Here is a 26,818-nt window from a genome sequence, read left to right as displayed (position 1 = left end):
TCTGAGCCCAGCAAACTGCGCTGGGTTGTGCTTGTCCTCACATCAGGTCTGTGCCCTGAGTTGGGGCAGGGGGCAATGTGGAGTGGTCCAGCTGGCTGAGAGGCCGCCAGGTCAGGCTGTGTGTGGCTGTGGGGAGCGATGGCAGGCAGGAACCCTGTCTGCCTGGGTGGGAGCCAGCAAGGGGCCAAATTCATGGGAAAAGGAGATTTTGTTACCGCTGGTAGGGAGGGAGAGGAAGCAAAGCCTGCTCTGGGAGAGAGTGGATGTTGGGGCTGAGTTTGTGTCCCTCGATGTGGTTCCCTGCAGAGCTGCCCTCGGGTCTGAAGTGGTGTTAGGGCTCCTTTCACCACCACCACCCCCCACAGGCAGCCATCCTCTCCAGAAATAGACACACTGTCTTCCAGCCACAGCCCATGAAATCCAACCTGACAAGGCAGGTTTTGGCACAGGAGCAGGGATGAGCCTGTGACCCAGGAGGACCCCCAGCCCACCTCCCCTGCCCAGCCCCTGTGCCCCCTGGGGCTCCCAGGGAGGGCAGTGGGCAGCGCTGGCTGCAGGGCCACCACCGCACAAGCAAACCCTGCCTTTTGTTTGCAGGCAGGCAGGCAAAGTTTCCATCTGAACTGGCAGGGTAGCCAGCAAGGGTGTCACCAGCTTTAAAGGTCATCAGATTGTCATTGTCCACATCAATAAAGGCAGCGTGGCTGCAGCTTCTTTCTTTCTTTCTTAAAGGTGACTTAAAAAACCAACTCCTTTCAACTGAGCATTTCTTTCTACACCTTTTGCTAAATTTCCCTTATCACCATGTGAGAGAGGTACAATCTGCATACAAACAACTGCGTACCAGTCTTTGAATCCCCTGATGGGTATCAGTCAGGGGCCTGCAGGCTGACAAAAGGGCTGCCTGGCCTGGCTGGTGCAGCCTCCCTGCTGCTCACTTGTGAGTCAGTTTGGCAGGGCTGGCCCCAGCTCTTCATCACTGGGCATCAAAGTCTCCTCTCCGGCTGGTCCATGCTGCCAAGCCAGCATGACTCCAGTTGATTATCTGCAGCTTCCTTATAAAAAAACTGATCATTGTGTTTGCTGCTATCAGCCAAACTGTAGACAAAGATGCCAAATCCGATAAGAGCCCCACATGAGGAAACTGTTGTTGTCTAATGTGGTGACACAGTTATGTCTCTCTCTTGTCTCTAGAGGATAGTCCCTGACTCTGGGTTTAGGCTTTGATTTTCTCCCTAGCTCAGAGCTTGTGTTATTTCCCTATTTATCTATTTGTCTTTCGAGCTGTTTTGAACGAAGTACACCCTTATCCCCATTCACAGCATTATGCTGTGATTTGTGTTTCGCCTTATTTTTTGCCTCTGCATTTTACCCCACAGGTTCACACCAGAAAAGCTGGCTGCTTCATTAGGTAGTCAATTAAGAGCCTCTTCTGAGTAGCTCTCCAGCTAGGTGCTGCATAATGCAGTGCTGGGATCCTGCTATTACTGCAGGCTGCTGGCCTGACTCCTGTAGGTTAATGCTGAATTGAATAACAAGTCTCCCATTAGTCCTGGGAAGGCTCCTGTTGCCTGGAAGAGCCGGAGCAGAAGGGTTTGTAGAGGAGAAGGAGGCTGTCCCAGTAAAACCAAAGCAGAAACCTTTGCGAATGCTAATGCCGGGTTGCAGCAGTGGCCAGCAGCCTCTCTGACATCCCCTTTCGCCTCTGATAGCTTCAGGCTGCACATTTCTGTTGCCTATTGTCCTGTCTCCACAGTGCAGTGGCTTCAAAGTCACCGTGGTATGAATATGACACAAATTCCCCTTTCCCCGGCCACCCCCGAGGCACCTTGGCTGTATGAGAAGGGGCAGGGAGCTGCCGTGGCTGCAGCCAAGGCCAGTGCTGAGGTCAGCAATAAATAAGAGGCAACATTGTCTGCCCTCCTTGCCACGCAAATCTCTTCCTTAAGAATAGAAATAACTTGCATTTCTGGTGCGGACAGCTCGGTCTGTGAGAAAGAGGGCTCTGTTCCTCCTCTCAGCAGAGATCCTCTGCCACAGCCCCTCTTATTCCAGCTCTTGCCGTGACCACAGAACGGGGACATATGCTGGAGCTGACCCTGATCCCTTGTGTGGGTCTCAGGGGGGTGCAGGGTAACCACACACTTCCCAAAGGTTCCCAGCTGACTGGAGACATTGGCACCCACCCATCGGACCTTTCACCGTGTAAATATTTCTGCTTCCATATTTTCTCAAGAGGAAACTGAGGCATAGGTGTCCATGCTGGAGGGGGAGAGGTTGCAGGAGACCAGAACCTGGGGACAGCTTTTTCAAAAAGATGACATCCTCATTACTCCTCACTGCCCCTTCCCAGGCAGCCACCTCCCTGAACAGGGGCTCCTCCATCACACCTGGGGCTGCTGTGGCCCTTTGCCAGCGTGGCCGGCAGGTGGTAGCTGCAGCATCAAGGACGACCACGTCCACCAGCCCCCTGTGCCCTGGCCAGCCCCTCTGTGGGCTTTGGGGTGGCAGACACAGGTCTCCCGGCAGGTCGATGTTTTGGGAGCCCGGCAAACAGTGGGTAGGGCTGGCAGAGGAACACCAGCCCAGCATGGCCTCCTGTCCCCACCAGGGCTACCACAACTGGTGTGGGCGACATGACAGGGTGCTGGCCTGCCAAATTGCAGCTGTGGCTTTGGATGGGATCACTCTTGTAGTCCTGCTTTTGGAGTAAGTGGCAGAGGGATCAGCAGTGGGATACAGGTTACATTTGCAGAGCTGTCTGAGGGATTTAGACACATGCTGTCCACTCCAGTGAATGCATGGACCTTGTCTCTCCACTTGTGGAAAGCTTTGAAAATCACCCTCTCAGTCCTTGCAGGAATTCACAGAGCTCTTGGGTTACAGGACATTTCCAGAAGTGAATATCCAACCCCTCTAAGCTCAAAATGTGGTTTTTACAGTGTGTCAAACTGTTAGCTGCATTGTTGCTAAGGCTGCGGGTTTTTTCCTGCTGCTACAGGCTCTGAGGACTGCTCCAGAAACTTCACTGCCTCCAACGGCACTATTGAGTCTCCAGGTTTCCCTGACAAGTATCCACACAACCTGGACTGTGTCTTCACCATCATAGCTAAGCCAAAGACAGAAATTCTCCTCCACTTTCTGCTCTTCGACCTCGAGCACGACCCGCTACAGGCAGGGGAAGGAGACTGCAAGTATGACTGGCTGGACATCTGGGATGGCATCCCTCAGGGTAAGCTATGGGGTGCTGCACTGCTGTCCTCAATTTCTCTTGGTGTCTCACAAAGCTCCAAAACTGTGCAGTCTATGTCTGAATACCAAAGGTGCCTAACCTCAGGCATGGCGGCAGCATGCAGCCTGCCATCACAGCCCTCTGCGGCCAGCCGTGGGAATGGTGTGCTTGCAGAAGGCTGCATGCCGTTAATCCCCAAACTACTGCTCTGTTATAACCACTGATCTGAAAAGCCTCGTGGGACACTCCAAGATAGCACCAGTCCTCCCTCAGGGAAGGGCAGTGGGTTCATGCAGTGTTGGGAGGACCTCCCTACCCCATTACCAACACTGAGAAACAGAGCAAACGAACATTTTCCAGCAGTTGCAGAGCAGTGCCTGCTGTAGTGGATATTTCTGCGCAGCGCACTGCATGGCACAGGCCAGCGGATGTGAAAAATAGCCCATCCCCAAAGCCTTCCTTTATTCCGACCTGTCCCACTAAGGCATCCCTGCTGAGCGATGCCAGCCTACTAGTGACCCAGGAGGCCAGTGTCAAAGCAGGTATTACATTTGCTGCTCTTTCTTTTGCAGTTGGCCCCTTGATAGGCAGGTATTGTGGCACAAAGGTGCCATCGGATATCCGCTCAACCACCGGTGTCCTCTCACTCACCTTCCACACGGATCTGGCAGTGGCTAAAGACGGTTTCTCTGCTCAGTACTACTTGATCCAGCAGGAAGTCCCAGAAAGTAAGTCACAAATGCATGTGTATGACTTTAGGCAGTCTTGTCACCTTTTTTCCCAAGTCTTTCACTTGGCACATGTCAGAGTGAGGCAGGCAGGAGTGTGTGCAGGGGCTGGTCCCCCACCAGCAGTGCACACAGCAGTTATACTAGGTGTTCTCTGTTTCCCATAGAAGTGAGATTTCAGTAAGAATCACACTTTCTGACCTTTCTTTGACTTTTCACTTGCTTGTGAGGTCTTCTCAATACCTTTTGGGATAGCATCCTTCATGTATGTGCTCAGCCCAAAGGATTTAGGGGAAGACTTCAGCCCAGCGGGTGCAGCAGATTCACTAAAGCACAGGGGAAGATACTCTCCCTATCTCTGGTTTTCCAAAAATTCACAGCCCCAAACTACAAATTGGAATTTCTTGGCTGTCTAATTAGAAAATGCCTAAAGCTCTAAGAATTTAAAACTGAAATTTGTTTTAGATCCCTTGTTAAGAGAGGTAAATTGATGTGGAGTGAGGAAGTAAGTTGTGTGTTTTGAGAATGAAGAGATTTTGATTTTTTGTGGTAATGCTTGCGGGCGAGGAAAGATTCAGTTTGTTTACCCATGGTATTTTTACATCAGAGCTACAGTTCTTGACATCTGTTAGCAGTGAACTTGTGATATAACAGAAGAAGCCTTCAGGACACCCCTCAGTCCCAGAGAAAGAGAGGGGGTCCCTGACCCGGCACGGAAAGCTCATGCTGGAGAGCAAGGTAGAATAGGGGCTGTGCAGCACTAGGGCAGCTGGGTTACAGGCTCTTGCTCTGTGATTGAGTTTGGGATGTTCTGCTGAGGCTGTGAGAGTTACAGACAAGCATGAGCTCTTCACCATTACCTATATCCATACTCAGTTGATCTAGTCTTTAATCCCCTTTCTATGCTGTTCTTTAAAAGGATTGGGAAGTAAAATGTTAATGATACACAAAGCTTGAGAAATCAAGCACAAGAGCTGTTAAAGGGCCAGGCCTGTTTTGATTTATGCTGATGTAAAATCGAAACTTTAATAATACCACTGAGATCTTAACTTGGCCCACCATTTCCACCTGGGGTTGAGTTGGCCACATTACAAACACAGGCAGTTTGGTGGAGCCCCATTAGTTTACAGCAGCGGCGCACTTGGGCCCATGCAGCATTTCCTATCACTGTTTTCATTGCTATTGTTTTTATGGGACACCTGCCATAAATATATATGAGATGTGCAATAAGATTGAGCTAATTATGACTTCTAAAGCCTTAGAAGTGACGAAACCCAAATGAAAGCCTATTGGAGTCTTTCATATTCTTGGCTGGTTAATTCCTGTGGGCCTGATATCACATATAGCACATGCACATATACACACACACATACACACATGCATCCATACCCTCACACGCACACAAAACTTTTAGACCTTCCCGTTCCAGGCCTTGATGTTCTTGCCAGAAGCACAGCTGTAAGCACCCTCCTGTTGTGCCTGCCCATACTCCTTGCCTTATCAGTGCTTAGATTTCACCTCCAGCCTTCAAGAATATGGGGAATTTTGTGGCAAGGGGACTTGGGACATCTTGGTGAAGAGGGAGGGAGGGAGGGGACAAAATTGTGTCCAAACTGTGCAAAGGTGAAGGAGATAGAGAAAGGGAGAAAGATCTGGTCTGTATTAGTTTTCAAAGGGCCATGCAAACATAAAGCTGACCCATCTTTATTTTTTCAGTGCCATCTGTGAGCACACACGACCTGCAAGATGGTGCAGATCTGTTCATCTTTCCAGGCAGGCAGCTTTGCTCAGGGTTAGCAGGGGAGGATAGTTCAAGTCTGTGTTCCACTTGGGAGTGAAGTGCAGAGACTGTAAGCTGATCTGCATGTGTGCATGTGTGTGTCCGCCCCAGACTTCCAGTGCAACGTGCCGCTGGGGATGGAGTCTGGCAAGATCTCCAACATGCAGATCAGTGCTTCATCCACCTACTCAGATGGGCGATGGACCCCTCAACAGAGCCGGCTCAACAGTGATGACAATGGCTGGACGCCCAATGTAGACAGCAACAAAGAGTACCTCCAGGTACGCATGCTTTCCAGCCCCCTTGCCTCTTCCCCGACCAAAGGGAGTGTCACACTGTTAAACTGACCCTTGACCATAAGGCTTGTTGAATTTTTTATTGCCTCTGTGTCTTTTGGGGAGTGAGCAGCAAGGGAGCTTCAGTGTCTCCATGAAATGTGACAAGCTGACTCTCCCATGAGCGAGCCTGCATGAGGGCTGACTTGACCTGCTGTCCCTCTCCCACCCTCTCATTCCTGCCCAAACCTTGACTGGCTTGCCAGCATACTGACAGAGATTGAGAGGCCTCTGCCACTGGCCTGAGGACCAAAGTCTCCAAGAGGCACGTGGAAAAATAACTAGAATAATGTTTATCTCATCAGTGATGCCAGGAGCATGAGTGGCCTAACGTCAGGCAAGAGGCTGACAGAGCAAAGGCTTTCCCTGGGAGCTGGTGAGATCCACAGTTTCTGTCCACGCAGGGCTTCTGGCTGTGTCACGTCACTGTGAGACGACACTGCTTGCTAAAGAGCACTAGGAACAGGAGGTGGTGAATGTCATTGCCTCTAGCAGACACCTCATTCTTCATCCATGGCAGTGCTACCAAGCCATCTCTGCTGACCTTTCTCAACCCACATTGTGAAAAGAAAAAAGAAAAAAAAAGAGCAAGGGAAAACCAGGAACTGCAGCACTTGCTAACTGGACATCATGCTTTTATTTACGTGGAAAAAGTCAGCCTCTGTCCTGCTTTGATGGACATGAGCTCTGTAGATCCTGTTGCCTGGTCTGCAGCAGAAAGAAGGCTTTGTGATGGTCCCGTATGGACAGGCATGAAGATCCTTTGTTACTCTTCTCCTGTGGTTGTAGTTCTACAAGCATTCTGCTGAAGTCAGCCCAGGGGATTTGTGCCTGTTAAAATGTGCACCCACAGATGGAGTGAGACAGACTGAATTCACACCTTTTCATGTTTCAGAGACAGAGGGAGGAAGTAACTAGCCAACCTGGGCTCTCAGGTGGTCACTGTCTCTCTCTTGTTCCTTTTTCCCCTGGAAAGGTGGACCTCCACTTCCTGACTGTGCTCACAGCTATTGCCACACAGGGTGCCATCTCCAGAGAAACCCAGAATGGCTACTATGTCCGTACCTACAAGCTGGAGGTCAGCACCAATGGGGAGGACTGGATGATGTACCGACATGGGAAAAACCACAAGGTAAAGGTCTTTTTGTCTCTTTTGCATGCACCTTGGTGAGTCTTGCTGCCGACGGGAGGGAATAGAACCATGATATTTTACAGACCTTGAGGGTTTAATCTGTGAGGGACCTTCTTCTGATGAGGGCTGAAAGACTGATGATGCTCTGAGCAGAAATAGTCCTTTCTCCTCTGCACAGCAATGAGGAAACACTATTCCTTGGAAAACCTGGCTGCTGTTGCATCTTTCGTGGTGGCGGGAGTATGTTATTTGACTGCAAATGAAGGAGAAAATGCTTTCACAGCCTGTGTTTTGCCATACAAAATTCATTGAGCTCTTATGGCCGTAGCCTTGCCTGCATGCTGGGTTAACAATCACAAAACCACATGAAACTGTAGTTCAGGAGTTAGTGAGGCCTGGCAATGAAAGGACACAAATCCTAAGAGGGGATCGCATCATCCCAGAGAACAAAATGAACAATAAATAATGAGGAGCAATTCAGGCTGCCAGAGCTGTGGGATCTGCGCTAGCAGGCACGGTCAGCAAGGATGCATTGAACCCTGGGAGCTGCTGCAGGCTCTCGACATGTTTCTGGGAGGCAAGCAGAGATGGGAGTGAGGGGGAGGGAGAGTAAATATGGGTGTTTAGCCCTTCCAAGCCCTGCGGGTGCTGCTGCGTGGCCAGGCGAAGCAAGCTCAAGGTGGTCCACATGGGAGCTTTGGCATATGGGGAGGGGGTTAAGGCAGCCGTGGTGGTGGGCTGGTCCTGCTCTGTTGCTTGCCTTGGTCTTGTGGTTGTCCCCTGGTTAAGGGCCCCTCGGGAAACTCCTTCCCTGCTCTTCTGTGGTGCCCACTAGCGCTGCTGCCATGGTGCAGGTCCTCCCCATTGATAGGCCATAATCTGTCTGCATGAACTCAGTGGCTGGGATCCCACACACCTCCCCCCACATGCACATCCCAGCAATTTCTGCTTGCTCAACACTTCTGTTAAATTAGCTGTCGCCTCTCTTTGCTGGCACAGGTGCTGCTGGCATGAAATGGAGTAGCCTGCCGTGTCCGTTTCCTTCCCTTCCGGGCCATGTGATTTCCCCTTCCTCACAAGTGTATCTCACGGTTCAAATTCACTCAGCTTCCCAGTCCTCTCTGTGCAGAGTCCCCTAGCAGGGTCTCATACCTGCCATATTTGGAGTATTTAAGGTCCTTGCATGCCAGTGAGGTGGTGTTAGTCCTGTTTTAGAGGTAGGGAAATGGAGGCACAGGGCAGCCTAGCACCCCATAGGAGAGTCAGCCACCGAGCTCCTCCAGACCTTGGGAGGGCTGGCTCTGGGACTGCAGCTTGTGGCAGAGCTCACTTACAACCCTAATGCAGCAGCTGTGCACTGATGTGGAGGCTCTGTGCTCTCCCAGGACCCACTGGCCGTGGCAGACCTTTCTGTGAACTGGGGCTGTCTGTCCTCACCCCAGGCAGCCTGTGGAAATGGGTGAGTTTGAGGTCTCACTGGGACTGTTTCTGAAAACCAAGGAAGATGGGAGATTGGCAACATGCCGGGCAGAATGGTGGGCTACATACACAGTTCAGTGTTTCAAATAACCACCGGCAATAAATTCACCTTTTGGAGTTTAACTGGAGTGGGAGTCTGGGCTGGAGGGTGGTTTCAGTTGCAGGGTAGAGTGGATGTCCTGTCCTTGTAGTTCTGGGTGTTGGACACTGGGTCCTCAGCCAGGGTGGAGCAGGACAGCACAGCTGGTTTCAGTGATCCTGGGCCAATTTACATTGCTCCAGCAAAACCCTAAAGCCTGGCTGGTATCAACCCAAAGCAGTCCCATAGACATATGAATTGCCACCATTTTCGGATTTGGCCCTTGAGTCCTGTCAGCCTTTTTCTGCTCTGTTTTTTCTCTTCATAAAAAAGATAAAAGATCAAACCTCTCTTTTACTCCTTTATTCCAGCCTCACTTCGTCCCTGTGTTCTGGCTTCAATTTAGCAGACACCTCCCAAGGCTGGAGGATAAGTAATTATAAGTAATTGCTTTTTGGTGGCTCGCATACCCCTTGCAACCGGATGCCTGCCGTCCCTCCCTGCCAAACAACGGACTGCTGGCCGCTGAGCCGCAGCGGGGCCAGGGCAAAGCCCCTTGTGCACGGGCCTGGTGCCAGGGGTCTCTGGCCCCGCATTCCCTGCCCGCATGAGTCCCCGCTGTTCCTGCGTTAGGCAAGCTCCCAGTTGTCTGTATTTGAGGTGCAGAATCTTCCCTGCATCAGTGCCGTGCTCCACATGGTTCAGGCTGCAACGGTGGAGCGAACCATGCCAAATAGATTTGTCAAGTCTGACGCAGCTTGATTTGGTGCCATGAGGAGCGGGGAGGGAGGGGAAAGGGTGGACAGACAGGGACTCTCTATTCCTCTATATACGTGCAGATATATACATGTATATATATACAGATATATATATACACATATATATAGATATGCACATGCACACACAGGCATATGGGGTGTATCAAACACTGCTCTGAAATTCTGGCAGCTGTGTGGGCCAAAAGCAGAGCTCTGCTGTGTTATAGGCAGGTCAGCTAACATTTGCATCTTCATCAGGGAACTAAAGCAAGAGAAAACCAGTGAGTGCAGGAGGGGTGGGGAAGGGATGGTGCTCTCTGCAGAGGATAGGGAGCTCTGACCTCCTCTCTTTCACACCCCCACTTCCCCTGGTTTTGGAGGAGAGTGGGGCCAGGGTGTTTCCCTGCAAAACGTGATGGCTCACCTTTGAGTCCCCAGCTGCTGGCACTCACGGTGAGGGAAACGGGAAAGGCAGGATGAAGCAGAGGAAAACAAGATTAATATGTGCTCGCAGCAGACAGGGCTGGCTGGGCTGTTTCCGTGCCAAGTGCTGCTGCATTTCTGGGGTGGGAGGCAGTGAAGGCAGTGGCAGTGCAGGAGAGGAGCCCCACTCTCACACCTTCCCCTTCCCACCCCATCCCTGTTGGGCTTTCCCCTGCCTGGCAGCCTGCTCTCCACAAAGCTAAGCCCAGCCTAGCACGCCCTGGATGTCTCCCTGTCCAGGGGGTGGTGCTCTGTCCTTGCCTGCGACATAGGACCTGGGGGGGAGAGACTAACCCAGCAACCTGGCCAAAGGTGCAGAGCTCTCTTCCTGTGTGCCCCCCAAGAGAGGAGATGGGGAAGAAAGCAGCCACCACCATGTGTTGCCCCACTCTTGCCCCTTGCTACCCACCAGCACATCCTCATGGGACAGGGACAAACAACCCCTGCCCCAGAAAGGCTTCTCTGACTCTTGCCCTCCCTGTTGCATCCCCCTCTGTGTCATCCAGGGTCGATGGCCCCAGAGGTTATCTTCCAGGCATTGACCCTGGTGTGTGTGCTGAGATCTTATCTAGTGGTTTGCAAATGTCTTTAGAAAACAACAACTTGTTCTTGAACCCAAGGAAGGAAAAGAGCACCTGGCAGGATTTGACCTTTTAGTTTTGGCCATTTTCTTCAGACAGATTCAACTAGGAGGATTTTATCGGAAAACAAAGTGCTCATTCTGATACTTCCTTCTTTGTAGGGCCTCAGGTTCCAGCCCCCATGTAGTGTGATCCACTCTGTCTTAGTAACTGTGGAGATCAGCTCACAGAGATCATCTAGTGTGGCAAAGGACTAAGGGACAGGATGGGTTTCAGGATTCAGGGTGGGTTGGGACTATGGTGGCTGCTCTCACTACCTCCAGCAACGTGTAAAATGGGAGGATGCAACTGAAACATTTGCTTTGAGAACCTGTAGAACTTGATGGATGAGCAATGGCAGCAAGATCCATCTGATGAGCATTTTCCATTTCCTATTAATTTTGATGGCTTTGTGCTTGTTGTCAGCTAACCTTCCTGGGTGGTAGTTCAGGTGGATGCAAGAAGGCAGGCTGAATTGCTGCAAAGAGATGAATATCTCAGCTGTGCATGGAGCTGGGGACATCAGAGGTGTTTGGTGCTGGCAGGGAATATTGAGGATAACTCTTTGGAGACCCTTGCACTTTTCCTGAGGAAGAAAAAGTGTTTTCAGTTCTTAATGAGGTTTCCTGTGTTCATTCACCTGGGGAGCGAGAGAGAAGCTTTCAGTCTTGTGGCTTCTTTATCTGGAAAACTCAGGCAAAGCTTACATGATCAGCCAGAAGGCCACAAGTGCTTCTGCACAGAGACATCATGGTGCAGAGGGTTAGCCCAGCAGCATCCCCAGATCCCAGCCTGGTTCTGGTGCTTTTGCAGGCAGGACAAAGATGTCAGGCTTTGGGAAAGGCAGCCCCGCATATTCACCCTTGGTACAGTACCAGGGGAGAATTACAGCTCTGGCTTCCCTAGCAAGGCTGTAGCTTTGTACTTCCAGGCCTGATATCTCCTTTGCAGGCTAACAGAGTGCCACTCCTTGTATCCCTGGTGACTCCCAGATCTGAGTGGAGCCTTTCAAAGACACAGCACTGGCAAGCCCAGCCCAGCATGCTGTGCCTTGCCCAGGCGGCTGTACTTTGTTGAGTGTTGCCAAGTATCATTTTTCTTTTACGTCCTTGTCTTGGATATAATAAATCCAGAACTATCCACCCTCCACTTGAGCCAGAATCCTCCCCATTTTATGCCTTCCCTATCTGACTATGAAAATAATCTCCCCTACTTTTCTCCTTCATACTTCTCTGTCTAAATCCTGAAGCCCTAATCCTGTTAGCATGCTCTGTTCCAGGGCTCTGTCTCCACGGGAGTAACATAATCCTGCAGTAAATCTAGTGGGTCCAGAGAGACACATACATACGGATGAAGGCAGGGCTGCTGCTATCCTTGGCCTTCTCCTCTGCCTCTCCCAGCCGCTTTCTTTAGCTCCCCAAGAAACTGCATAGTGTCCAAGCAGCACAATAAATAAATCAGGAGAGAGGTTACCTCCTACTCCCTCCCTGACTCGCTACCTCTTCGACTTCATGGTGCTTTTTGTCTCCCTGCCCTTCACTCTCTTCACTCCAAACTGCCGTTGGCAAAATTCCCATACCCACTGGAACTAATGCAGCTTCAGAAATCCCCCCATCACCCTGCAGCGGTTCCAATGTGTCAGAAAGATGACTTGTAACTGTTGGTGTGGAGCCCACATGTGTGTGCACTTGGAAAACTTGCCCCATCCTCCTCTAGCCTAGACATCATCTCCCACCACATGCTTTCTGCAGCAAATTAATTAAGCAGGTCAGCTCTCATTGATTATCAATTTAATTTTACTTGTAGACCCGCCGACTGGACTAAAACGGAAGTAAACGTAAAGTATATGTGATGGGGATGGGCAGCTTTTTGATGCAGCAGTGCAAATGAGTTCCCTTGACTGCTTCTTGGAAGGTGCTTTTAATTTGTTAATGGTTTTCCCATTTGTCTTCTGGCTCTGTCACTCTTCAGCACATGTGTGTGTGCATGCGCATGCACGTGTGTGCGCTCTGCTGAGTGTGTATATATCTTTCTCCCTAGATCACAGCCAGATTTTTTTTTCCTGATGGTGTAAATTACTGTGACTTCTTATACTTCGATGGCATTATGTTGATTTACACCATTCGAAGGCTTGGCTCAAAATATGTGCTGAGTGGGATGGGAAGCAGATAGGATGGGAGGAATAGCAATGTTCTATTTTGGTAAGGGGGAAGAAATCTTTGCTTTCTTGGCGCTCCCAATTTCACACATTTTCCTGCTAGTTCTTCCCATGCCATGAGTGCTAATTTGAGGCAGGATGTAGAGCCTGTTCAAGTCAATGGGACTCTCTCCATGGTGCACTTGGGCTCCGGGGTCGGCATTTTCAGTGCAGGGAAACCTGTACGCTCAGGGTGAGACCCTGGTCAGCAGTGTTCAGACCTGCAGGCTCACAATGCATTTCCACTTGGGAAGGAGGTCAAAAGTCCAGGCGTGTGGGAGGACCCTGCATCTCTATCAGCACCTGCCCTCTGAAAATGGCCCCTTTCTGTTACGCTGAACAGGGTGCGAAGCAATGACTTGCTATGATCAGTTGAGGCTTTTTAGGAGCAAAGTTCACTGGGGCAGATCCTGCCAATGCAGCTGATAGTAGAGCTGGAAGTCAGGTGCCGTTTCTGCCCTCATAAACTGGCAGTCCGGAGTGTCAAGGCCCCAGTTCAGAGTTACGTAGCTTGTTGAATGTGATCTAGTCTGAGGAAATTACTGGGCCCCAAATCTAAAGCAGAATTGAGGTTGCTCTCCTTGGAAGCAGGTGGTTGGGACTAAGGTCGTGTAAAGAGATGCTTTCAGCAGTGCATGTGGTAGTGATGAAGTTTTTGGGCTCAGTCCTGCTTCTGCTTTCTGTCAAGCTTGACTTTGCACAAGTCAGCAACAAATTACACTGGTGTAAATTTGGATTCTGGCCCCTGATGCTCATATGTGTGAAGTGAGCTAAAAAAGAACAAAACTGGAAATATGTTAAACCGAAAAAGAGCAGCAAACCTCATCAGTGACTGTTAAAGATGCCGGTCCATATGCAACCTTTGGCTCATGGAGTCTTCAAACTGCTGATTGTGGGAAGCAAAGAGAGGTTGCCAGGAGAGGACTACCTGGGGCTTGCTGCCCCCCAGGCACCTGCTGGGGCCACCGTCAAGAGCCACCCTGGGACAGAGGGACCTTTGGGCTGACCTGACGTGCTGCTTCTTGTGCTAAAATAGTTGCAGCGGCTCAGATAAACATTTCCTGTCCTCCGGTGTTAGGTTCAGAGGTAAGGTGTTGTGTGTCAGCTCCTGTGTTGACATAAAGCTGGAGGCTTTGCTGTGGTGTGGAAATGTATCCTTCAGCCTGTGTGTGTGTGTGTTCCCACAAGTTTACAAGACACACACACACACACACACACATGCCTGGGGAGTGTTTCACAGTAACCACTCTCCTTATAGCCCTCCTGCTGGAAAAAAACGTATTTGGTGTGTGCTGAGCAAGGAGAAGGATGGGAAGTGGGGTCAGGCAGGATAAAGTAGGATATTAAAAACACATAAACCATGCTGTGTTGCTAGACGGTAGCAGCATGATGTATATTCTCCAGAGCATTTCTGCTCAAGTTCACATCAACCCCAAATCCCAATTTCCAGCCAGATCTGCAACTAAGGCTCTCTGCGGGGTGGCTGCTCCCTGCCCTGCAGGATGCTGCTGTCCCTGGCAGGACACTGATGTGCAGGGGCAGCCCAGAGCTGGTTGTGGTGCTGCAAACAGCCACTGTCCCTCTCTGCAAACACCCTCTGCGTGCCCTGGCATGCTGGATCCTGGGAGAAGAGCAGGAACATGTGCTGTCTGCAGGCCTAGAGTGGTGGGAGGCTTATAAAATGCTTCTTAACCACTATTCAAGGCGAGAGGCCAAGATACAGCCTCACCCCTTTTTCTGTCTTGGATCACAGGGATCTGCAGTTGAATTGTTTGACTCTTGCCTCCAACAGGAGGAGACTGGTGCCAGAGATTACACTCTCCTGCTTCACTCTGAGATAAACTTAGCGGTAACTCCTGTGCTTAGCACAGCATATGCAGGGTGGGAGCCTGCAAAAGAGCCCAGCCAACATCTCAGTGCGGATGCAGCTCCCAGCTGAGATCGGAGGATGCTCTAGCCCTGTCCTGAGAGCCTGCATGCTTGGAGGGAAAGTGGGCAACGCCTGCAGCCTCAGTCTGGGAGCTTTAGTGCTTTATGCTGGGGGCAGAAAAAGGGTTGAAAATTACCCTCAGATCATGTATTTCCTCTTTTCCCTCTTTTCTTCCACGCTATGGCTCTGCAGCCTGAAACAAAAATGAGTATCCAGTCCTGGTCCCACCTATTAAAATAATGGGAAGGAGGGGTGGATCTAACGTTCATCTGGTAGTTATTGATTATGGCCACCTGGTAAGGCAGTGGTCTTTTCATATCATGTCGGATCATAAACTCCCTCAAAAAGCTGTCTCTGTGGTGGGCTGCATGTGCGCTGGAGAGGCCGGAGCCAGGGGCTGGCTGGGACGGCAGCTTGTCACCACAGACTGAGGCAGCATCCTCCCTGCTCGTGCTGCTGCTTGTGCACGATATTTCCCAGTGGAACTCAGTGCAAGGACATGTCAGGATGTCAGCCCATTTACCTGTGGAGAGGAGGCAAGATCTCACACAGCATTTGGGGACATCTGGCCTTTTGCATTGGAGCAATTCAGGGTTTGGGGGTGGGCTTGAAGCAGCCGTGGTCCGATAATCCAAGGTGCTGTGAGAGGCAGCAGGGCAGTAAGCTCCTGGATCTTCTGCCTGATGGACAAGTCCATCCACCATGCTGTCCTGCCAGCGGCTCAGCTCTCCTTGCCTGCTCCTGGGTGCTTGCCCAAGCTGGAGGCTGGCTCTGTTCAGAAAGCCTCCCCTAGGCTTTCCCTGCTGAGATTATTTCAACTGCTGGTCTGGTTATTTCTTTCTGCCTGGAGAGGACATAACCATATTTATGCCCTGTCTCCCTTGCAGACATTTCAGGCCAACGAGGACGCCACGGAGGTGGTTCTCAACAAGATCCACAGCCCGGTGCTCACACGCTTCGTGCGCATCCGACCCCAGAGCTGGCACAACGGCATTGCCCTGAGGCTGGAGCTGTATGGCTGCCGCATCACCGGTGAGGGTCCCTTCCTTCTCTCAGCCTCAGCCCTCCTCTCTGTCTCTTCAATAGCCTGTCCTGGGGTGCTGTCCCCGCAGCTGTCATAGCTGCTTGGGGTGGGAGCAGTGACACTGTGAGCAGCATGGATGCACCCATCCCAAGGGATGTGCTTGGGGGAACAGGCACTCAGCCCCAGAGGCAAGGGGGAAGTGCCCAGTGCTGGTGCTGGTTTAGTGCCTAGAGCTTAAACCTGCAGGGGAGAGCGCGAGAGCTCCCTCCAGCTGCCCCAGCTGTTCATGCCCTTTCCTTCCCTGCAGATTCACCCTGCTCCAACTTGCTGGGAATGCTTTCTGGCCTCATCCCTGACTCGCAGATCTCGGCCTCTTCCATCAGAGGCTATGACTGGTCTCCCAGCATGGCCCGCCTGGTGAGCAGCCGCTCGGGCTGGTTTCCCCGTGTCCCCCAAGCCCAGCCTGGGGAGGAGTGGCTGCAGGTGGACCTTGGCATCCCAAAGAATATCAAAGGCGTCATTATCCAGGGGGCTCGAGGAGGGGACAGCGTGACTACCACTGAGTCCCGCTCCTTCGTGAAGAAGTTTAAGGTGGCCTACAGCATGAATGGAAAGGACTGGGACTTCATCCAGGACCCCAAAACAATGCAAGCCAAGGTAGGCACTGCCTGGAGCAGCTGCAAAATGAGATATGTTTCTGGCTGTCTTCAGTCTGCCTGATGGGGTCTTGGGAAATCAACTGCCTCTCCCCCCAGAGACCTTGGGAGTTTGGGTTGTCACCAGGAAATCCCAGGTTGTGTCCCCTGGTCCTGCTCCTAAGCTGTACTACAGGGTGTAGGTTCCACCTTGCCCCAGGGATTGCAGTTTCCCTTCATTTTCCTGAGCATGTGGACATCACCTTCTGCTCCTCCCAGCTCCTGCAGGTCAGAGCCCACAAGATGATATGTTCAATTATGTTTGACACAAACTAGTCACATATTTTAAGGAGAAAGGTGTTGCTGCTGTGGCTTGCACCTCTGGAAGAGGAAGTTGAATCACAACTTCTCTTTGAGAAATTTGCTATATCTGAAGTCCCTTTTGCCACACTGGCGTGACCCTGAAATTCCCTGTGTTTTCCCATGTTGTTGGAGTTCCCCATAATCTTTATGCTTAGCGGTATGAGAGTGACGGGGGCTTGAATAAATGAATTCTGTGCTACTTCTGGTTCTGCTTTTATGCAAACTCATCTGCTTCTGAAAACTCTGGTAAGTTTTAATATTTCCTGATCCTACAAATGAGTCTTAAGAAGACCCGATGCTATCTATAGCTCTCTGTGTATTCCCCCCAGACGTGAGTTTGTGCATGCAAGCTGAAAAGCAGCTGTACTTGAACTGTGAGGAAAACTGAGCGTTTACACTATCTTAGAACATGCAGTAGCATCTTTGTTTGCCAAAGGACAAATCTGCTCTTATTTATATGTGCAGTTAGTGGATGTTCCCCAGGCTTCCCCTGCAAGGCTTGGATCAAAATCTGACCCCTGGATATAAAGCAGAGCCCAAGAGGGATTGTGCAAGTTTCTTAGAAACAGCCTGTCTGGTCCTCTTGAAACTGAGGAGAAACAGCCCCATTTCTGCTCAGCTGGACTCGGTGGCCCAGAGTTGGACAGCTAAACTATTTCAAACTGTGACTGTGTCCTGCCAGACCCAGATTATCAAGTCTGGTGGAAAGCATGTGGGATGCACACATCACTTGCTTTTTCTCTCTCTCTCTCTCTCACTCTCTCTGTAGCTTTTTGAAGGCAACATCCACTACGATATCCCTGAAGTCCGGAGGTTTGACCCTGTTCCTGCTCAGTACGTCCGAGTGCACCCGGAGAGATGGTCCCCAGCGGGAATAGGAATGCGCCTGGAGGTGCTGGGCTGCGACTGGACAGGTAGGAGCCTCTGTGCCCCTGCCCACAAGCTCTATCAGGGCCATGGCGGGTGCTAAACCAGCAAGGTGCAAGTGTAAGGTTCTTCTTCTCGCCCCTGTGCCACCTCAGGGCCATAATGCGGCAGGGAGACTGCAGCCATGAGGGCAGAAACTGCAGGGTGGCCTGAGCCCATCTGTTTACTTCCACCTTAAAGGAACTGGCCTTAACACAGCATGTAGCAGCAATGTTTGGACCCAAATCCAAGCTTTTACAGAAAACCCACAGAGGGATTTGTCCCCAGCTTCCTTCTCCCTCCTTTCAGATACTTTATCTGGATGTTGTGCAGGCTTTCTCACTCTCTGTGATAAATAACATTTGGGCTTTTTAATTCAAATGAATAAGACAACAAACAGGAAGAGAAACAGAGTTGCAAAAGAGGGTGCAATGACCACTACAGGTATCTTCAGGTGCCACAATAAGGTTTTGCTGTAAAAACAACTGTTCCTCTCTCATTGAACCCCATGTGGAAATCCTTTTGCAGACAAGGTTGAGGATTTAATTCTACAACATCCTTAAGACCAGAGAAGTTTGTTCACTTTCACCCACCTGTCTTTCACAAGTGATATGCCTTGCAGTCATCATTACTTTATACAGAGGTGAAAACTGACTAACACACTCACTGGGATCAGTAGAGGTTGTGCCTCTGACACTTCTGAGCCTCAGTGGTGATTGATAGCTCCAGTTTTATCCTCAAAAGCCAAAAACGCACCCAGCAGCTCATTGTGTCTGATGCTAGCTTTTCAGTGCCAGGGGCTAGTTGTCCTTTTTTAAAATCTATTTTATTTTTTTTAATAATCTGGTTAAAGCTGAATCTGGTGTCCAGATGTTAGTGATAAAGAGATATGATTTCCATTTTATAAACACATCTGTAGAAGGCATTTGCTTGTAAGAATTTCCATTCTAGGAAGCTTAAAAGACACAGAGCTTTTTTCCACCCTTTTGTGAAGTCTTTACCACCCTTTCCTCCTGTGATGTGCTGTGAGATGCATTACAAACACGTAACAGCAAATCACAGAACACAGGTACACACAATTAATAATGATAATTTGTCACCTTTGAAGTCAATAGCAAATCTACCCCTGGACTGGGAATCCATTGTAAATTATCTAAACTTTATATCAAGGTTAGATCTTAATTTAAATCTTACAACATCTTTGGGATGTTGTAGGAGGAGCAGGCACCGTGGTTTTCATGCAAGCAGCGGGAGCTGAGGCTCCATGCAGAAGTGGTCAGGCAGCTCCCACATCGCTGCTTCTGGCAGCTCCCAGGAATCTCCAGCTGCCAGATCTCTGCAGACCGCTGCTGGCTGGTGCATCACAGTGCTGCATCACTGGCGCAAAGGGAGAGTTGCACAAGACCTCTGACCATGTATATGTCAGCCCCTCCTCCAAATCAGAGAATGAGAGGGGTTTGGCATCCTCAACTTCTTGTGCTATGTTTGGTCCAAATTTTCTTTGACAGCTATGTCCATGTTCAGTTTCAGTATCAGCAGCAGCAGCCCATGTCTTTTCCGGGCAGGGTGCTTTATGGTCATTTCCCAGTGTGGCTGTCTAATCATTTGCACATTGTAATGTTTAAAACATAACCGCCAAGTCATAAATATTCATAGCTTTATTGATCTACAGCCATTCAGCTTTGTAATCAGAGCAGGGCTTGTAATCTTGTGGATTCACCATGTTATAAAAAGCATTTATATCCCTGATGCAACCTGGGGAGCAGAGATAGCCCATGGCATTATCTGCATGCTAAATCCAGGCTGGCTACACGCAGCAGTCCTTGACAAGGCCAAGATACAGCCCTGCTTTGCTGGGAGGACCCAGGCACGTTACAGAACTGGCTGTGAAAACCCAGGCAATTGCACTTGTTTGGGAAGATTATGAGAGGGATTAAAACAAGTTGATTGAAAATATTTTCAAGTGAGGGTCTAAGCCCATGGTACCCTGCCCAACTTTTTTTATTTCTTATCAGCAATGAGCATCTTCATTACTGAGTCAAACAGGTAACTTAACAGCAACTGGGATCACAAACTAGTTGGCTAGTAGCTCAAAAATTGGGAAGCAGGCAGTCAGCAATTGACTTCTTTCAAAGAACTGCCAAATTTTTTCCTCTGAAGAGTGGAGATTGATGAATGTTCACTTGCAGCTGGTTTTCTCTCCTTTGAAGTTCCAAACATCTGTTTTCAATTACTTAGTGACTTTGCATTTTGATCAGCACTTACCACCAGTTGCACAGACACTTGCTGGGCCAGGGAGAGAGAAAGCGAGCAAGCAAGACCTCTCTTTTTCACTTTCTATTTCACACATCATGTTGTCCTCCCTGCTATTTTCATTATCTCTTGTAACCATCATGTTGTGACTCTGCCATGGTAACTGATTTTTCAAGATACATTTCTGCGGCTTGTCTGGGGCAGTGCAACACTGTTGATTTACATCCGCTCAGCATCTGTGTCCCGTATGGGACTTGGCTTTCAAGGTCCTTCCACATTGTCACATTTCAGCTATAAATCTTAATATACAAGAACAACCACCTAAAAAAATGTGCCAGCTCTAAATAACTTGCAGCTTTTGATATGTTGCCTTCACCTGCTGCTTTTTTTTTTCTTTTCTTTTTTATGACATTTTTCTGTGCCTGGCTGCTTGCAATTTGCTTCTTCATTGCGTTTGGAGTTTTATGAGGTTGTAAGAAATTTGAACTTACAAATTAAAAGACTTTGAGGTTATTTGGTATTTTCTCCTGCACAAAAGACATCCACTGGGAAAAAAAAAAAAAACAAAACTAAAAAAGCCCTGAGAGTTTATGTGCAACATGTTTAATAACAGGAAAATAAAAGGGCAGAAAGGAGGCTATGGAAAATATTCAGTGTATTTAGCCATTTCCTCCTGCTTCTGGCTTTATTAAATGATATCCTGGAGGTTGCTGACAAAGAAACACAATCACACATAAGTGAGCAAAGCAGCCTCTTTTTAAAAGTAGAAAGAATCGAGCCTGCTGTACTCATAAAAGGAGAGACTGCTGGAACCTGATGTCGTTTACTGTTGATCTTAATATCCTTCCCTTTCTTGCTTAAATTTCCCCTGACACCTGCTTGGAGGTTGTTTCACACGGGCCATGTTGGAGAGAGGGAAATTGGACAGAAACCCTTTGAAAGTGTAGTCAGGAGCCTGAAGTGTGAAACCAGATGCTTTCTGCAGCAACCCAGAGCACACTAGGGGATGCTCTGGGTCCGTTTGCGGTTACGTCATTTGTGGGTTTGAGTGACTTGTTTTATAAATTGGCACAATTGGTGGGAATGTTGTGTGTGTTTTTTTAACGTGTCTTATGCCTTTATGAAAGAAAAAGATATTCTGCCTGTGATTTCTCTTATCCAGTAACAACAGCTAAGTGGATTGCCAAAACCTGTGTAGATTAAAAAATTAAGATAAAAAATAGCATGTATGTCTAGAGGAGAGCCATGTCCAATGGGGACTCTAAATCAAAGGAACTCCTGTATGGAAACAGCCAGTTCATATAAAGTTCAAACCATAACAGACATTTGTAGCACGTGGAAATTTCATGGTATTCTTGTTCTATCTCTTCCTGTCATTATAAGAACATGAGAAAAAAAAAATTGCTTTGTTTCCTTCTACCTGGGCTTTTTGCATTGTCTGTTGCTAATAGCATCTCTACTCCATTTTTTTTTCAGATGTAAAGCCCACTGCAGAGACGCTGGTGCCTACTTTGAAGAGTGAAGAGACCACCACCCCATACCCATCTGATGAAGAGGCAACTGAGTGTGGTGATAGCTGTGGAGAAGAGGACGGTATGTATCAGAGCAGCAAATCTTTATCTCAATAAATGATGGGTTAAGAGCTAAGCAAATACTCTTATCTTCCCATTTGCTCTTGTACATGGGGCTGATTCCTGGAAATTTTAGAGTAATATTATTAGTGATAGGCCAAGATAAAAAAAACCACACACAAAACTTGACAAAATCTGATAAGTTTTATCAAGGAAGGATGGAAGAGCAAGAGATAGAAACTAATTCAGTCCCTAGGGTACAAGACTTGAAGAGCTGCTTTCCCAGCTTCCTTACGTGACCTCAAGCAACTCACTTAGTGCCCTGTTTAGAGCTACCTCTGTTCCAGATCCCCTTGGCTGGGTGTCATAAATTCAGAAGGTGATTCAGGGGAGAGATTCAGATTGCCTGGTATGCAGGGCTGCTTTTGCAGAGGTCACAACTGTGGGAGTAAATCATGACATGTAGAGAAGGCTGATGTCCTGAAGACCTATTGTTAAGGATCATCTTCCCTAATATCAGCTGCTTAAAATTTAGGAGGACAGTCTGGGCTCCTTATGCAGGCAGCAGAGAGAGGGGAACACTGACTCCAGGCAGGAATTCGTCCCCCCAGGCTGTCAGATGTACAGGGAATGGTTTGGTATCCCTGGCGCTTGCCTGCCTCTTCTGACTATAGAAGAGGCTGAATGTTAGTTTAGACTACATGCTGTGCTTGTAAAGAGCCAGTGCTGGGGGGTGCCAATCCTCTCTGCCTCAGATCCCTACCTGTAAAAGCTGCCATCATATTCTTCTGCTCCTTGCAAGGGGTGTGTGAGCATCTAAAGCTTCTGACATGTCCAGAGTAAGGGGAGTGGGCATGGAAGAGCTGTGCAGGGTTAGATGTACAGTACAGTGTGCAGGAGATGCACACCCCTGGGCACGACAGCAGAGCCTGGGCCTCTGCACTGGGGCTTGGACATTTACACAAGGACTTCAATGAGAAATCTCAGGAGGAAAAGCTATCTTTTGAGATAGCTCCTAGGACTTCTGTCACTTCAGCTTCCAGTCCCAGAGAAAAAATTAATGGGTTTTAAAATACATAAGTTAAAAAAGGAACATTAATTGGCTTTTTCACACCTCCCATTGGGATTCTGCTGTAGTTCAGTTCTGGAAATGCAAGTTGCAAAAGTACCTCAAAGGTCCTGATTTTCATTGCTTTGCCTCAGTGATAAGCCTATGCAACCCTGCTACCATTGAGGCACTTGGGAAGCTGCCGAGAGGAAATTTAGGCCAGTAATAGTCTCTGCAACAACACAATTCCTGGGTGCAGTCCAGGGCAAGAGAGCGAGCGGAGAATGCCATGGAGCGTGGAACCAGTCTCCCCGTCAGCTTCCCTCAGATTTAGCAACAATTTTCATTCTCATATTCCAAAAACAATCAGTGTGTTTCTCTGGACCATCAGATTTATGACAGCCAAACAGAAACAATGCTGCTCTCCAGGGTATGAGATTAGATTGGAATAAAAGGATCCATGATCTGCATTGTTCTATTTCGAAGTGGGAGCATGTAAAGAAAGCCCTCTGCCCCTTGCAGCAAAGTTCCCCTGATGCCTATCGCTTGAGTCACTCACCTCCTTCTGGCTATCATTCAATTTGTGGGCACTATGATTTAAAACTTCCTCTTTGCTCAGGAAAAATCCAGACGATAATTGGGCTGTGACATGCGTGTCCACTGAGTGCTTGGGACGGTCCCAGACCATTTCTGCAGCTTCTGTGCCCTTATGGGTGCTTCTCTCACCAAAAGAGCCAGCAGCTGCCTTGCTGCTACATGCCGTCCCTGACATGTGCCCTCCTCCCCACAAATCTGTCTCTGCAGGAAGACTCTACAGAGCTTTTAAAGCTGTTGACACAGGGGAATTAGTTCTGCTCCTGTTTCACAGATTAGAAGTTAAATGACTTGCCCAAAGATCGTGTGGTGAGTCCATACTGGACCTAGAAATAGAGGCTGTCTCCTTTCACTGAGAATCCAAAAGCTTGAGCTCATGGTGGCCCCACATTTCCCCTGGTAGCATTTCCATAAGAAGGTAGAAAGTGATGAGTGACAGCTCACCACATTGACAGACAGCTCCTGTCTGGTGCGTGTGGCTAGATCCGTCACTCAGGAGCTGGGTTTCTGGAGCACTTGAGATTCTCCTTTTGGAGCCAGAGCAGGCACTGATGAGCACAGGGCACTCAGGAAGCACTCTTCCCTGACATTTAAGAAGGCATTTAATATTTGACCGCTCTAGGGGATGAACAAAAGGTGCTGATTAGAGTCTGGAAGCATTTGGTACTTGCTTTTATATATTTGCTTAGTTTGGTGGATTAGCCGCAGGACGTGGTGTGAGCATTTTGATGATGCAGAACTTAAGGCTGATCCCTGGAGCTGACAAAGTGTTAGATAGGTTAAAAGCATCAGTGTGAGTGAGATTTCATGCTTTCTTCAGTATTTGTGGCTTGACAGCTATTTTAGTTTTGGGTTGTTTTTTAATAGCATCTCTTCATGGTTAGGTCATTTTTTAATCCAACTTTATTTTGCTTCTATTTCTTTTTATAAGATTTCCATCTCCCTGCGAACTTCAACTGCAACTTTGATCTCCCTGAAGACCTCTGTGGTTGGTCACACGACACAACAACAGGTTACATGTGGTCTTTTCAGTCTACAAGCACCTGGATTGATAACTCTGAACCAAGCCCTGAGACTGTGCCTGGTAAGATGGTTAATACCGTACCACAGCAGGGAGGAGGGACCTGATGGGGCTTTCTCTGTGTGAACAGTATGACTGATATTGGACAGCTATCAAGAGTTGTGAGGGCTGTGCAGAGCTAAATGTTTTCTTTCGTAGAAGTTTTCAGATGCTTTGCTTTGTGGTTCATGACTTACTTGTAGGCCTGTGACCGCTGGCACCGAGTTATACTAACTGTCCTCTTGAGATAGCCTTGAATCGGACACTGGGCTTTGAATCCCCTGTGACCATGTAGGTTAACCCAGCCTTTGTTCCACATCCAAGTGTCCTCTATAGGACCAAATGTGTTTTCACCAGAATGCACTTCCTCTTTTGTTAGAGATGCGTTTCTTCTTCCCATATGTTGCTCGGATTGCCTATAGTCTTCAGCTGTTCTGCACTCTGGGCTTGCATAGGCTGGATTTCAGCCTCCTCCAAGTGAAAGATGAGCTAAGCCCTAAGAATGCAGAAATATGCCAGCTTCTTGCTGTTTGACTTTTGCTCTTTTTCTCTTCTGTGCTTTGGAAGCCGAAGATTTGCATGAGTGTGGCAGAGCCTAATTTACGGAGGACCTCACTGAGATGTGCTGGCATGGGTTGGAAGGGAGCCTGTCTCTGGCAGTGTGGCTGATGAATCAAGTTCTTCAGCTTCACATCTTGGAACTCACCCCAGGACTAGTGCCCTTTCCTTACTCTCGTTGACTTTGTGGCACCGGTGGCACAAAAAACATTTGCCAGTTTCCTTGTAACAGTAGATTGTGTCACCGTAACATCACTTCTCTTCGCTGTCGGTCATTGTTTATGAACCTCAAGGCTTCCCCAGGGAGAGCTGGCTGATCTTACCTGGCTTCAGCTCTGCCCTGATGCCCAGTGACTCCAGTGTCTGCGGGCTGTGCGCCCAGGGAGCCATGCATGCTGCGGGCTCCTCCCTGCCCTCCCCCCAGTAAGGTTGAGTCTTGAGATGCAAACATTCAGGCGAACCTGTTAGCCACCTGGCAGAGGCGCTGGCCAGATTGGCAGTGCCGCCCCAGATTGGCAGGGCCCCCAGCCAGTTGGAAAGCCATGCAGCCAACACCTGGTAGGCAGTGCTAAAGAGGAAAATATGTATTCCAGAAACATATGGGAAGAGGAGAATCTGATACATCTCCACACACAAATCACCCCCACACAAATGCACACATCATTTCTCCCTTCAGCTCCTGAGGTGCTCGGCATTTTTCTAAGAGACACAGTAATGCTGTAAGTGCAGCCTATATGGACATCTGACAAATTCTTTGGTGTGACATAGGGTCACAGTGCCTGCTATGGAGAAAAAACATTTTCATATTTCAAGTGTTTATCTCTTCGGCATTTGAGTGCTTTAGAAGATTAATATCTGGAGCTCAGTGGAGCCTCAGGCAACAGGAGAGAACACTTACAGACAGCCCCAGACTTAATAACCCTCCCCATCTCATTCACTGTAATAATGTTTAATTAATATAAGCCTCCTGCAAGTAGGATAAAAATTACTTATTTTTATAACTTGGACTCAATTTTTCATTTCATTTCCTCTCCCCCGAGTCTCCCTACAATTAGTTGGCTATAGTTTCTTAGAAGACTGTTGAATGTGCGCACACGTGTGTGTGTGTGTGTGTGTGCGCGTGTGTGTGCACAGCCCGAGAGAGGCTGCTGCTGCCTCAAACAGCTCAGCGTGCCCTTCTTCTACCCTTTCTTCTCTTTCTCAGTTATGATTTGCAAAACCTCATCCTGTGTCCGCGGCAGTGTTTTGCAGCTGAGTTCAGTGATCTGGTTTCGTGCCAGCAAGGAGAGCTCTCCCTTACAGGGCTGTGCCAAGCCAGGCACTGACGAGGTGCAGGCAGGCACTCAGGCCCTGCCAGGCACGGCAGACACCAGGCACAGGCTGGGGGATAGCTGTTGGCACTGCCATGGGATCAGCCTCCTGGCTGGGTCGAGCAGGGACATGTCCTCCCAGCTGCTGTGCCCGCACAGTACGAGGCTGCGTAGGGGTCCGCATGCAAAGGCATCGTGTCGCGCCTTGCTTTGGTCCTGCTCTTAGAAATTAAGAAGACATGACACAAAAGGGAAACAACTATTTGCTTTTTTCCTCCCCGCACAGCTTTTAAAAGCAACTTGAGAAACATGAAAAAGAGGCAATGCCGGCCCCTTGGCGGGGACAGAATCGAGGCATTGTTTGGTTCACACTCCCCCATTCTTCCCCTGCCTTTCCCTCACACTCCCTCCAGCACTTTTTTTCTACTTAGAACATTCATCCTCAGACTACAGGGAACAAGGAGTGAAAAGCCCTTGTTCAGGGTGGTCTTTTCTTATGAATTCCCCACCCTGGGGTGAGCAGTTGGGTGAAGGAGAGCAGCTGTTCTTGGCTTAGGGGCAAGGCAAAAGCTAACGGGAACTCAAAGCTGCTGGAGCCCAATTTACTCTGATTTAAAGGTTCTGGCCCTGGATAGAAGCTGTGGCTGCTCCGCAGTACCAAGGAAATGCACTGTGCCTTTAAGCCATGTGGGATGTGTTTCTATTTCTTCTGAAAATGGCAAAACAAAAATTAAAATTAAAAG

The 26,818-nt window shown here is 49.0% G+C and overlaps 1 protein-coding gene across 1 annotated transcript in view; it reads left to right on the top strand.

Moving 5' to 3' along the window:
* Positions 1-26,818, top strand: part of NRP2 (neuropilin 2) — a gene marked incomplete at its 5' end in the record, with an annotated part of 74,692 nt that overhangs the window by 18,433 nt on the left and 29,441 nt on the right. Inside the window, 9 exons of the mRNA XM_010075884.1 lie at positions 3,002-3,232; positions 3,805-3,960; positions 5,852-6,021; positions 7,052-7,207; positions 15,641-15,785; positions 16,085-16,434; positions 17,545-17,689; positions 21,411-21,527; positions 24,079-24,231. Coding sequence (XP_010074186.1) covers positions 3,002-3,232; positions 3,805-3,960; positions 5,852-6,021; positions 7,052-7,207; positions 15,641-15,785; positions 16,085-16,434; positions 17,545-17,689; positions 21,411-21,527; positions 24,079-24,231 — 1,623 coding nt within the window. The remainder of the gene's footprint in view (positions 1-3,001; positions 3,233-3,804; positions 3,961-5,851; positions 6,022-7,051; positions 7,208-15,640; positions 15,786-16,084; positions 16,435-17,544; positions 17,690-21,410; positions 21,528-24,078; positions 24,232-26,818) is intronic.

This window comes from Pterocles gutturalis, unplaced genomic scaffold (assembly GCF_000699245.1).
Source record: "Pterocles gutturalis isolate BGI_N339 unplaced genomic scaffold, ASM69924v1 scaffold2708, whole genome shotgun sequence".
In the NCBI taxonomy this organism is placed as follows: Eukaryota; Metazoa; Chordata; class Aves; order Pterocliformes; family Pteroclidae; genus Pterocles; species Pterocles gutturalis.
The sequence above is the reverse complement of the archived record's forward strand: the minus strand, read 5'-3'. Positions and strand labels throughout refer to the sequence as shown.